Here is a 13,470-nt window from a genome sequence, read left to right on the forward strand (position 1 = left end):
GTAAGTGCTGAAGATCAACAGCTCTTTAAGTGACTGTAGAAACGAAGAATTAGAAATTACTGTCACGATATGAAAAACTGCTAACAAAATGCGTTTAGCGAGGCCTAGATTAATGTATTTTAGGAATAGCTATGAAATTATGTGAGCTCTTTTTTATATCTAGAATAAACTGTAATGAGATACATTTCTTACTCAATCCATAAATAATATATTTTGGATCATCAACAATATTTGAAGGTTAACCGTTAAGCATTACATTATAAAAATATTACATGTCTTAATATATGATATGGATATTTTTCCTGAACCCTCGACTCAATACGTTTTCCAGCATAAGATATTAAATATAAGTGAAATAACTTCGAAAATATATACAAAAATGTCATGGGTGGAAGTATAATCAGAAGGTCTTTGTTTTGTCATTTAACACTTCACTAAATGACAGGCAAACTTTGGTGGACTTGATTGATATTTTTATCAAGATATAAAAGCCTGTCATCTATGTGAACTGGGAAGAAATACCACAACGTATGATGTCACATACAGACATAAACAACATTTAGTGTTTGCTCGTTTTTCTGTTATAAGACTCATTTATTTCCTCCAATGTTCAGATTGTATCATGACGTGTTTCAAGAAAACTAACTATACTACAACATTTAAAGAAAAGAACAGAGGTCCATAACAACACGATATGTGAACCATTTGATGGAGAACACATATTGACTCATTTTTCAGTACTAATCTATCGAGGTTTTGTTGTCAGCCAAATCTGGCAAGTCATGAACCTTAACAATATAGAAGTTAGTTATCTCAATTCTACATTATTAATTGTTCCAATATGGCTAACAATAAAACATCCTTTAATTTCAACAATAGTTTGTGAGCTTGGAAGTTGCTGTTCATTCACAAGGCTTTTTGCCTAATGTCATTAGGTTATAACCCAAAAAAAGTATTTGTCTAAATGTTATTTCACGCAAGCTTAAAATGAATACCTCAATTTTCATTTGTGTAATGACCAAAATAAACATAATATCTATGGGGTTTTGAGTCCGTTTCATTTCTCCATATAGTAACCTAAATTAACTTAGTTATGTGAATAACGTTATGACATATCGTCGAATTCATTATTCGATATTATAAAGCGGATTACCTCTTTAATGATTGCATATATATATGTGTTAAATATTTATTTTCTTTTTCACCAGAGGTGAAATTGAAAAGAGAGTCTGTAAGAAAGAGGCCTAGTGCATTCTTTGATTGACTGTAGACTGCAGTTGCGCTTATTCAAGGCTTATCAGCACACGCACACAAACACACACACACACATATATATATATATATATATATACACACACAAACATAGTATTTGTTTTTACTATTCACTGAATTAGCTTAAGGTTTGTTTGTTTGAAGTTAAGCACAAAGCAACACAACGGGTTATTTGTGCTTTTTCCACCACGGGTATCGAAACCCGGTTTCTAGCGTTGTAATTCCGCAAAAATAACGTTGTACCACGTGTTGGGGCCGAATTAGGTTACGAAAGAAAAGGCAAAAATTTATTTTTGAAAATAAGTAAATAATGTGTATTAATTACAATGATTTAGCGTATTGGAATCTTTATATGAATTATTTAGACTAAATTTGTGCCACTTGTTTAGCTTTAGAAAATTGATATTGTATACAAATGTTAAATAATTAAAAGATTCTACTATACTTTCTACTATAATACAGAAGTCCAGTCTTGTTTTTTTTGATAAGTGAAAACGAAATACAAAGAGTTGAGTACCTTATATTAAAACTGAATATGCAAATCAGCAAGTCACGTGTCAACTATAGCCAATATAAAGTCACGATGGAAAGGAGTATATTAGAACTATAATTTGAGATTATTTGGTGTTCATAGGTAGTGCAATGCCACCGAGTGGGAAGGGTGTGTAACAATACTTTCCGACGCAAAATATTCAAACACTCAGATCATAAATGCGTTCAGATCGGGGATGTAGAATTTACAAGACGAGAATATCCCTTGTAATTAATGGCGTTGGAAAACAAATGAATATGAATCAAACTGGGAAACAAGGACTATCCAAAAAGAGACCTGCAACAAGTCATAACATAGCAAAGTGCGGTTTTTATTACGGTTGAGAATCCACAAACACAAAAATCAGAAACAAAAGCTGTCCATGTGCCCCATTCAGTACGTAACGTAATATAGAATGATCTCCTTCTGGAAATGCGACATAAATCACATGCACACAAGCTGCTTCCATGACATATCAGTTCAACAGTAGCATACCTCAAGCACTTGGAGAATGAAACGACTATTCATACAATTCCATAGAAAAACATCCAGGTTAAGTCGCCGATGCAGCCTATGGATTTCTGTGCGATCAGACTGTTGATACGGGTACCGAAAAATTGTCGTCCTCGTACATTAGATGGATTATGGTAAGAAAACAAAGAGGAGTAATGTGCTTTGAACGTAACAGCCTTACGCTGGAGCAAAGCTATTATCAAGATGCATTCTGTAGTAAAAACAATAACGAGTGATAACAAATAATAGAAAGCACAACAAAATAAGGAATGGATTACAAAACCTGAAAGAGATTAATAGATATTATTTGTTTTTAAAAAGTACAAACATCTCTCCCTTCAACGAAGATAATTTGACGTTGTTAATTACGAAAGTGTTCGCCAGCTATTGGTAACACATTGTTTTCACAAGCTATGGAGCATAAAATGCATTTTCTATGCTCGAAAAAATTATCTTCAAACATAAACATATTAAACCATAAAATTGCATACAGATTTTTCAAGGATTCTAGTAAATTATGATGCACTATGGTTTAACTGATTAAAAAAAATATATAATATTTTGACGAGAAAGGGCAAATAAATATGCATAATTTTTATAATTTCCCTAAACAAAAGTAAACAACTGGAATTCGCAGTGATCCACGTTTTATTTATTTTTTTATTTACAAAGTTCTTACTTGGTTGTGTTATCATATGCACTTTCTATAATAATCCTAAAATGATTGACGTAGTTATTTCAATTTGTTTACCAAAAGTAACATTTTTCTTATACTACTGTAAGAGTGTAAAGTTTGTTGTTTATCTCGGTATAATTGTTCTAGACAGAATAAAGAAAAGCTATTCAATTTGGTTTGTTTTTTGAATTTTGCGTAAAGCTACACGAGGGCTATATCTGCGCTAGCCGTCCCTAATTTAGCAGTGTAAGACTAGAGGAAAGGCAGCTAGTCATCACCACCCACCGCCAACTCTTTTACCAACGAATAGTGGGATTGACCGTTATAATATAACGCCCGCACGGCTGAAAGGGCGAGCATATTTGTTGTGACGGGGATTCGAGCCCGCGACCCTCGGATTGCGAGTCGAGCGCCCTAACCACCTGGCCATGCCAAGCCGGGTTTGTTTGTTTGTTATCTTTCACAACAGAGTGTCTTTTGAAATAACTTGCTTGAAAACTGCTACAGACAATTTTTCTTGTCAAATAGTATTACTGATGAAGAAAATAGAACAGTAAGTCTAATTTAACTCTCGATTTACGTGACTGGGCATTAGAAGACTCTACTTCTTCATCTTCAGAGCTTATTAATGTGAAAGATTGCCTCATCTACGAAGAATATAGTCATCTAACGGCGTTGCTGCTACATCTGGTGGTCTTACAAACAAATGTCAAATGAATTTTTCTGAGACAAAACATATGCCTTTCAGGACAGCCGACATGTGGAAAATGCGCCGAAAGAACTGTGCATTCTCCCAACAGGTCACCAAAACGTGCATATAACTAACGATATATTTGTTTTTAGAATTTTATTCGGATGTAATTTCAATAGATCGTATGAATTTTGGCCCTTTAAGCTTTTTGGTATAGTGTATATTCAAATTAAGTCAGAAAGTCCGACTGTTTAAATAGTTACAATCTCCTACACCGAGAATATACAAACCCTACTTTTCACTCTTCGTGGGTAGTACACGGCAACTTGAAGTATAACGAATCACTTTCCAAATTGATGTTTTACTCGTTTTTATGCTGAAATGATATATAATGATATATAACCTTCCTTTATGCAACAAAGACATTTTGAATGAAGACGCATAAATTCTTTAATGGTGATTGGCTCATTTTAAATGATGATATGTATAACTTTTGTTCGTAATTACAATATATGAGACTATAACATAAATATTCCAAATTTCTAATCAGTAAAAACACAAACACTAATTTTTCCTTTTATTAGAAATATCATATAATTTACTTAATATTGTAATTAAGTAGAAAATATTCATCCATACTTTGCTTTATTCATCATAGAGCAATAAACATCCGTTTTAAGACAACAAACAAGCAAAAGAAGAAGAGATTTATTAAAAAATAATTAAATAAGATAATTTCTCTGTTTGATTTTAGATTAGATATTCCACCCTCAAATGTAATCCAAAAATAAAATCCCTAGCTTAACAACCAAACGTGAGAAGGAAACGCCTTTCAAATTGTTTTAAAATTTTCACGCAAACTATCTGCTCATATCTGTCTCTAATTCTGAACTGGTAAACTAGAGGGAAGGCAACTAGTTTATAGCGCCCACCGCCAATTCTTGGAATACTATTTTATAGTGCATCCACTTCGCCAAAGTACGGAGCAAATTCTTGTGGAATCGAGCTAATAACCTAGCCTTCTAATTCATATTTCAAGCACACTACTAGATCACTCTCGATCCAACGTGCTTCAGAAATTAATGTATCTTAATTAATAAAAATTTCTACATATATTAATTCAACATTATTAACTTGTTTATGTTACCAAAACAAAAATGCAAATAACACGCAATTTGTTAAAAATGTAAAATAACAGCATTGGTTTTTTATATTCGATGACTTTTGGTATTAATATAAAAAAGACACTAGATCAAACACAACCAGATGTGATTTTATATAGCAGGAAAAATCCTGCAAAATAAGCAACCTTTCTGATATCTCCATTTTAATCTGTCTTGTTCATTGAAATAAACATACACAATTAGTCATATATAGCGGCTAATACCCAAATTTCTAATCGTTTGTTTTCCTTTCAATATAACTGCAAAAAAAAAAGATGCACAGATTTTATGTTTAATTTTAAGCAATAAAGGAAATCAATAATTAAAGATTGAATTACAACTAATAAATATAACATCATATAGCTCTTCACCAGAGATGTTGACTAGAACATAAAAAAATTGTTGATTGTTTTTTTAGGCTGAGGTTAATGTTTTTGAAAAGAACAATAGAAACAGAACTTGCTTACCTCAACGTTAAAAATATCTCCTGTGATAAAAATGCTTCGACTTTTATCTTTGTTCTTGGTTTGATAATTTGAAATTCAAACAACTTATGATTATATTTCGATTAATCTAAATAATAAGTTTCTTCAAGATGACTTTGTATTAGAAACTTAACATCGTTTTAGATACCATAATAGACTTGGGTAGACGTTTAGAAAAAAGTGAGCAATTCTTATCTATTGAATAAGTGGTACCCTTAGTTGCAAAACAAAATCACTGAATTTCAAAAATAACTATACGTATAATTTTCTGGGAAAAAGGCATTTTGAGTTTGGGTTCTTTGTAAGTATGAAATAGTCAAACTTTATTTAATGTAAAATCAGTAAGTTACAAATTACTTGTCGTTTCAGAGTGGAAAAACCCAAACCAAAACAAATAAAGGGACTTGTTTCGATAAGAACGTGTTAATTTGAACAGTTGGGCTAAGCCAATGTACAATTTTGTTTTTGGGGAATTCCATATAACCATTTCTGTCACAAACACTATAATTTTTCACTGACTTAAACATCCGAGATATCCCCATTACTGTCCGCCATCTTGTAGGTCACACTACAAAAATAGCTTGTTTGTTTGTTTGTAATTAAGCACAAAGCAACACAATGGGCTATCTGTCCTCTGCCCACCACGGGTATCGAAACCCGGATTCTAGAGTTGTAAGTCCGCAGTCATACCGCTGTGCCACTGGGGGGCACAAAAACAACATTGAACGACTAACTGGTAATTGGTAAACGATGTTTCAAATGAGAATGAGAAAAACAACAGATACTAGGAAACTTAAAACGACACAATGTCTAAGCAGAGTCATGCAGAGAGGTTGATATTTATTGAGAGAAAACTCCATACGATGTGGTCTAACTGGATTGGTTAAATTATAGTGACACGTGGTCGAACATATATCCAGATATAGTGTACGTTTTTACCAACATACAAATCACATATTCTCTGGAAAATTTAAACACATGTAACCTATTGGGATCCTACAATTATTTTGTGTGGCTGGGCAAATTATGCATCGTAAATAAACATGAAAGACATATTTTGCTAACAGCTGAAAGAAGGTGTCTTAGGATGATTTAACCAATAATACAAGAGTGGTTCATTGCGTAAAAGATGGAAAAAATAGATGGAAAAATTTTAGCAGCAGCACATTATGATTTCTTGATAAGTGTAGGCGATGTGTGTGGTCGTGTAGACGTTATGTTATCTGTCACAGAGGCCACTGTGAAAATTAAAAATTGTAACACATTTACTTAGAAGAAAGCATCAGGTGTAGAGAAAGTTGATGATGTAATGTACAGGACATACACTTTATATCTGCAAAGTCAAGGGACAAATAAATATATGAAGCAATTGTAAATAGCTTAAACATCCCGAATGCTAGACATCCACGGGTTAAACAAGTTATCCTTCATCTCAGCGCATAAGAACTTAATGCATTTTTCAAGGATTATTCAACCAGATTCTGCCGATCAATATATTCCAAAATAATTAGACAACAATTACCCATTGGTTTTTTCTGAGCTTAAACATGATGATTGTTTTCAGATGACAAAAGGAGGATTTGTTTAATCATTGCCATAAGTGTCTGATGAGCCATATGTGTAAGTGAAAAGGAAAACCAAGATGTTGAAACAGTGATGCTTTCGTACAGGACGCGTAACTGTAACGTAAGTGAAAGGAGCCCACCACATCCCACTGATCATTAGAAATTATCATAACAGTTATATGCTATTTACGAACACATAAAGTCTGCAACTGGGGGGCAAGCACAAAGGATGACATGCTTTTTGCACGTTCTCAACACCTTCGTGTAAACTTACAGGTCATGAAACATTTTAGCTGAAAAAATTAACTCTTTTTTTTCATATTTCAAGAGAAGAAATCTGACACTCCCTTTAAAAAAATGTAGAGACAATAAAATATGACTTTGTTAACTCTATGCCTTTAGTGCAATACTAAATATTATTTTACAATAACATTATTATTAGAAACATCTAAATGCAGTTTTGATTATATTAAAATCCAACAACAAAGCAAGAGCATTTTTTAGGAACCGGATAATATGCTAATCAAAGAATATTACAAATATTACTCTCACTATCCCAAGTCGATGAATCAGAAAATTTTATCTTACTTTTATTGGCTTACTTAGTGGTTAGAAATTAGATGAGGCTTGTTTGTTTGTTTTGAAGCACAAAGTTGCATAAATAATTTGTGCTGTGCTTACGACAGGTATCGAAACCCGATTTTCAGCGTTATAATTACTCAGAATTATTGCTGAGCCACAGGGGTCATTTATCCGAGAATGAATCATATATATATATATAATATAAACATTTTATAGGAAGAAATTTATGTAAAATTAAATTCCAGTAATCCTTTTTACACAATTAAAAATTTTAAAAATAATAATTTTTTATAGAAAAATTTCTTACTAATACTGATGTTCCGAACTAATTATCTTAAAACAAAACTGGATTTCTACATATTTATAAATCAATGTTCTATTGAGTATTTTATCATGAGAAGTAAGTTATACAGAAAACAAAGTACATCAGTGGCACAGCGGTATGTCTGCGGAGTTACAACGCTAGAAACCGGGTTTTGATACCCGTAGTTGGTAGAGCACAGATAGCACTTTGTGTAGCCTTGTACTTAACTACAAACAAACGGATTTATAACGCTAAAAACTGGGTTTCAATACTCGTGGTGGGCACAAATAGCCCAATGTGTAATTTTGTGCTTAACTACAAACAGAAAATAAATGCACAAGAAAAGGTGTGCCTTTTAGCATAGTTTTATATTAATTGTTTGTTTTTGTTTGTTTGTTTGAATTTAAGCACAAAGCTACACAATGAGCTATCTGTGCTCTGCCCACCACGGGTATCGAAACCCGGTTTCTAGCGTTGTAAGTCCGTAGACATACCGCTGTGCCACTGGGGGGCTTTATATTAATAATAGTAATACTTATTTACTACCGTGCCTGAAGAAAAAAACAAACACAGAGAAATAGTTAAGTATTATGATACTGCATTTTTTGCAAAAACAGAAAGCTGATATTTTTCTTCGTTTAATCCATCATTATATTTATCATCTGCGTGTTATTAAGCATATCGAATTCGTCATTGGAGTACATATTGGTCAATGAGTGTTTGAGTTTATGCTTGCCATCAGCCATCTGCTGACATTATTTAATTCCATCCCGATCTTACATCATTTTTCTGTATAACCTACAAGCGTATAGCATGCGATAAGAGATTTCTTGCCACTTAACATCTCGACTTTTTAAATTGTTCCATTTCTAAAAAAAACAAGAAAAAAACAGCAATCTGCACGTGTTTGAAATCACCCACTTCTGGAGTGTCTCGCAATATAGATAACGCTGGTCACACACGTGCTGATAATCACTATGCACCTGGGTGTGAAACATTATCAAAAAGGCATTCTATTGAAGCAGAATGTTAAGTATTTCAATCATTAAAACAAACTAAGCGAGCACACCCAAAGAAAAAAAAATTACCCCAACATGCTGGTGTCGTTTCGTGGAGGAAACTATTAAGTTCTGTTGAACTGGCCTGCGGCTTTGACAATACTTTCCGATAAGCTAACACCTGGATTGAGAGTGTTGCTCGCAGAAAAGTCGTAGACTTATTTAAAATAAGGCATAGTCTCTTCTAGCGTGCAAAGTGTAAGATACAATACGCATATCGTTAATGACACAATGGAGTCAATCGTTTTAAAACAGACTTCTATTAAAAAGATTTCAAGTATCAAAGTGGATGTATTAACTGTCATTATTACCTTCTGACTATTGCAAACATACATCCCAAATATTATTATATTGTATCTCATTAACTGATTGTACAATGTATAATTTGATGATCTTTTAGAGCATCATATAATATAATACACACATACGTAAACCGTCATCATCGTCATCGATACACCAAACATTTTGAATAATAATCAACCATTGTTTCTTTGGGGATTTATTTTCATTTTGGAAAGTTAGCTCCAAATGTTAGCGTTATAATCCCCCAGGCTTACTGCTGAGCCACCGAGGGCGTTTCAGTTTGAAGTGGAAATAGTATACTGATGTTAACTAAAAAAGTGATCGTTCCAAAATATGTAATGATGAAAAATTTAGCTTTAATAACACACCGAGGAACCATTAACCAATACTTTACTTTTGAGAATTTTAACAGACTGCAACTGCTGGATGTATTTTTTCTTCTAAATAACAATATAAAGTGAAATATTTAGTATGAAAATAAAATCACCCCAAATTTAAGTTTTGAAAGTTACTCATAAAACTGAAAGTTCAAAATGATTATTTTATAGAAAATGGTTTACAAGTAATACCCCTTTTAATTAGAAAAATACTCTGTTAGATGAATAGTTTGATTTAGTTTAGCAAATCTTTAAAACAAATAAAGTTTAACATGATTAAATCAAATGTTTTTATTCGAACTTGTGATGTGCTTTGATTCAAATCAGGCATATAAACTTTTACAAAAGATCAGTGTTTTGTAACCTAATTTCTTGTAGTAATACTCTCAAAATAGGTTTGAGAATTATAATGGACTGCAATTGCATGTTGAAAGAAAAGGAGGCAACGTTTTGGCTTTTATACTGATGCCTTCTTTTCTTTCATAATAGTATCAAAAAAGTTTCTTAGTTTAATATTGTTTCGCAATAATTGTCTCATTAATTGTCAAAAACTAAAATAATTGTTACTATAAGTGTAACACTGAAACTTGATTGGTATTGATAATTCTTAACATGAGGATACCTGACTGTGATTGGTTCCGTAAATACGGAAGTAAAACACTTTACATATAGGCTCCAGACTAAGTAAAATATTACTTTTACTTTTACTTCGGCTATATCGGATGCGATTCTGTAGCATCTTGTGCCCTGGAACTGAACTAGTTTTTCGCCTTCAGAAACAACCATTTAGATTAATTTACGACCTACTCGAAACCTCAGGTCACGCGTTTCATGACAAAGTCAGTCTACTTACATAAATCCTACTCGTAAATTACTAGGATCTCGAGACTTATAATAAATTCAAAATGAAAGTCATTTTTGTTTTTCCCGATTAAAAGTATTTATCTTTGTATCGTAGGAAAACAAGAACTCCATACGTCTCCAAAGTCATGCACAAAAACCACATGAACTTTCAAATGCCATAACGAACAGTCTAAGTGCTTATAACTCTAAGTACTGGGTTTCGATGCCCGCGATGGGCACACCACAGATAGCCCATTCTGTAGTTTTGCGCTTTACAAACAAACAAACAAATATAATGAACAAAACTCACCCTCGTTACAATACCCCCAGCAAGATCCTACATCAACTGCTGTTTCGAAAGGCGTGTCTTTAAAAAAATGCATTATGCTGGAAGTACGTTGACAATTTGGAGGATTGGTACTACAGCTACACTTCTCTACGATTGCTACTTCTCGTGGACCCGTCAGTAGATGGTGGATTTCTGTTATCCTGGATACTGGTTCACACAAATCGGAGAAGGAACAGTTCTTCTGTGATCATAGGAGCAAATACACGATTAGAGTTTCAACAACGAGTTATCTTTTAAATAATGACGTAAACAATATTTTAGAGTTTATTTTACGAAATTTAATACCTAGATTTTAAAATATGATGTGCGAGATGTTCTAAAATGTGCATTATTTTGATACTCTTTACAACTAAAATTATTTTATTTAATTTAATAATGATTGACAATATTTCTACTTTATTTAATTGTAAGGTAAAGCACGAGCTATAACGTAACTATAAGAGGAAGTTATTTTAGTATTAGAATAGCCAAAACAGGTAGTTGGTTACGAATCAGGATAAATTGGGAATCTTTACTTTGATCTCATATTTGATTAGAACCTTGTTCTGGAATTATTTCATGTTATCAAAGCGATTTATGCTGCACTACTCACTTTCTTGGTAGTGTCGTTTGTAGATAATAATAATAATAACAATAAATTCTATAGATTTATCATATGTGCATTCAACTACAAAAAGATTTAACATTCAAAATATAAACTTTTGGAAAATGTGTTTGTATTATCGGACTAACAATCGTCAAACTAAGAAAAAAAAAACACACCCAAAAGCATGCGTATATTAGTTTCCAGTTGTCATTGACGATCTCGTTGTATAACTGATTGTATAGATTGCAGCGTATGAGCTAATACGAGTTTGAACGTATAAAAATTAAACTAGTTTGCTCAGTTTTTGTTTTTAATATTTGATTGTCAAGTACGATACATGAATTATAATACCTCTGAATTTAATCTCGCGATCATGAAGCAGAAGCTAAGTACAAATAGAAACAACTGTCATTGGAAAGATTTGAGCAAATAAGTAAGAAAATGTCCAAATACACCAAAAATTAGCCCTTTCATTTTATCGGTATTTCGTTCAGAAGCAGCTTCCACCTACCTGAAACGTATTTTCTGTAATTGTATAATCCACATTTGTTGATGTTTTTTGTGTTGTGTGCCTGTAGTGTCGTAAGTAGTGATGGTGATGATGATGAAATTTATGTCTGCAGTTTCGACGGCATCGTCCGATATCAACATATTTTTGATTTCCAGTGATGTCTGTGAAGGGAGAATGTTATAGTTTTCCTTATCTAAAATTTGTATCGAATATATTTGTACGTAATGCGCGTACTCACACACATACATTTATACAATATACATATTGTAAGATTCAAAGCTAGCTCTTTACCACAAAATATTGCCAAAAAAAAGAGGAATATTTAATAAAATAACCTTTATGATTCGAGACTTATGAAAAAAATCGCTAAATTATATTTATTTTTAATAGATCTAAAATATATAATGAACGTACACTAAAAATAAAAACGACTTGCACTTTAAAATTCTCCTGTTTTACACAAAAAAAAGAATGAGAAAATATTTTTGTTAAAGTTTTTGCTAAAAATTTTAAACAGGTATTTGATACATTGGACAGAAAGAGAGCGAGAGAGAAAGTAGTACGCACCAAGTCCTATCGGAACTATATGTTTTCCTTTAATGCAGCATTGATGAAGATTCTCATTAATATGGGAAATACGAGACGACCCCTGGGAAAATATGTCCGCTGCGTCATCTCCTGTCTTGGTCTTTGCATTGAGAGCTCTGGAGAGAAGAAGAAGGGACGTCTTGTGTGGTTTGATCGGCATTTGATTGGGCTCCAGGATATTCTTGTGGCCTTCCAGAGCGACACCTGTTCAGATTAAACAGGAAAAACTTGGTTATACGACATGCCAGCCTCTGGTGTTAATTCATCATACCCAACCTGTAAGATAAGAAGAGCACTAGACTATCAATCACAACTTCACAGACAGTTTCGAAGACTACCTGACCTGTCGTGTCCGATAAGTGCTGGAAAAATAATTAAAAAAAAGAACAGAAGACAACTTACTCTCTAAAACGGTAATAAGACAGCTAAGGTAACAAACAGCCACAACTCTTAACTGGTAGGTCTCCATCATCTTGGCGGTACTAGGAATGAGACAGATGATCAAGTGACGATTCTCCACAGGATACCACGAATATAAGAATCCCTCAAGCAATGGAATCTCTGGCGATTGGTGGCGAGGGTGATATCCAAACCGCTCGAGAGAAGTTGCTCAGGATCTCATAATCATCCCTGGCTTAACCTGGGGCGACAGGCTCTAGTGGCCTCTGCTTCACTTGTATGCTAACAACGTGCACGTGTAGAAATTATCATGTAAACGATTAAGGCCAGAGCCGCCGTCTTGAAGAGGGGCGGGGCCGACCAAAGATATCGATTTAATTAAGGAAGAACAACAATTAGTCTGTCAACTAGATCTTTCCACAAGAAGGTAAATGGCTGCGCTTAACAGACAAATCAAAGTCACTGCAACCGTTGTGGCACTTCTATTAGGGTTACCACGAACGAAGGAAATCTTCTGGTTCCGGCAACCTATTAACCAAGGGGAAACCCTATCACGTGGAACTCTGCTTGTGTGTCGGACTCCAACTTGAGGATTTGGTGACTGAGCCTGATATATATATATATGTATATATATATATATATATATATATATATATAGTATAGTAGTAAGTCT

The 13,470-nt window shown here is 33.3% G+C and overlaps 1 protein-coding gene across 1 annotated transcript in view; it reads right to left on the reverse strand.

Moving 5' to 3' along the window:
- The window catches only part of LOC106478150, a 31,042-nt gene extending 18,027 nt beyond the window's left edge, over positions 1 to 13,015 (reverse strand). Inside the window, exons 1-4 of the mRNA XM_022381692.1 lie at positions 12,801 to 13,015; positions 12,378 to 12,602; positions 11,811 to 11,971; positions 10,675 to 10,894 (exon numbers count right to left, since the gene is read on the reverse strand). Coding sequence (XP_022237400.1) covers positions 10,675 to 10,894; positions 11,811 to 11,971; positions 12,378 to 12,602; positions 12,801 to 12,870 — 676 coding nt within the window. The 5' untranslated portion in view covers positions 12,871 to 13,015. The remainder of the gene's footprint in view (positions 1 to 10,674; positions 10,895 to 11,810; positions 11,972 to 12,377; positions 12,603 to 12,800) is intronic.
- Positions 13,016 to 13,470: the final 455 nt, after the last annotated feature.

The sequence above is a fragment of the Limulus polyphemus genome, unplaced genomic scaffold (assembly GCF_000517525.1).
Source record: "Limulus polyphemus unplaced genomic scaffold, Limulus_polyphemus-2.1.2 Scaffold185, whole genome shotgun sequence".
NCBI lineage: Eukaryota > Metazoa > Arthropoda > Merostomata > Xiphosura > Limulidae > Limulus > Limulus polyphemus.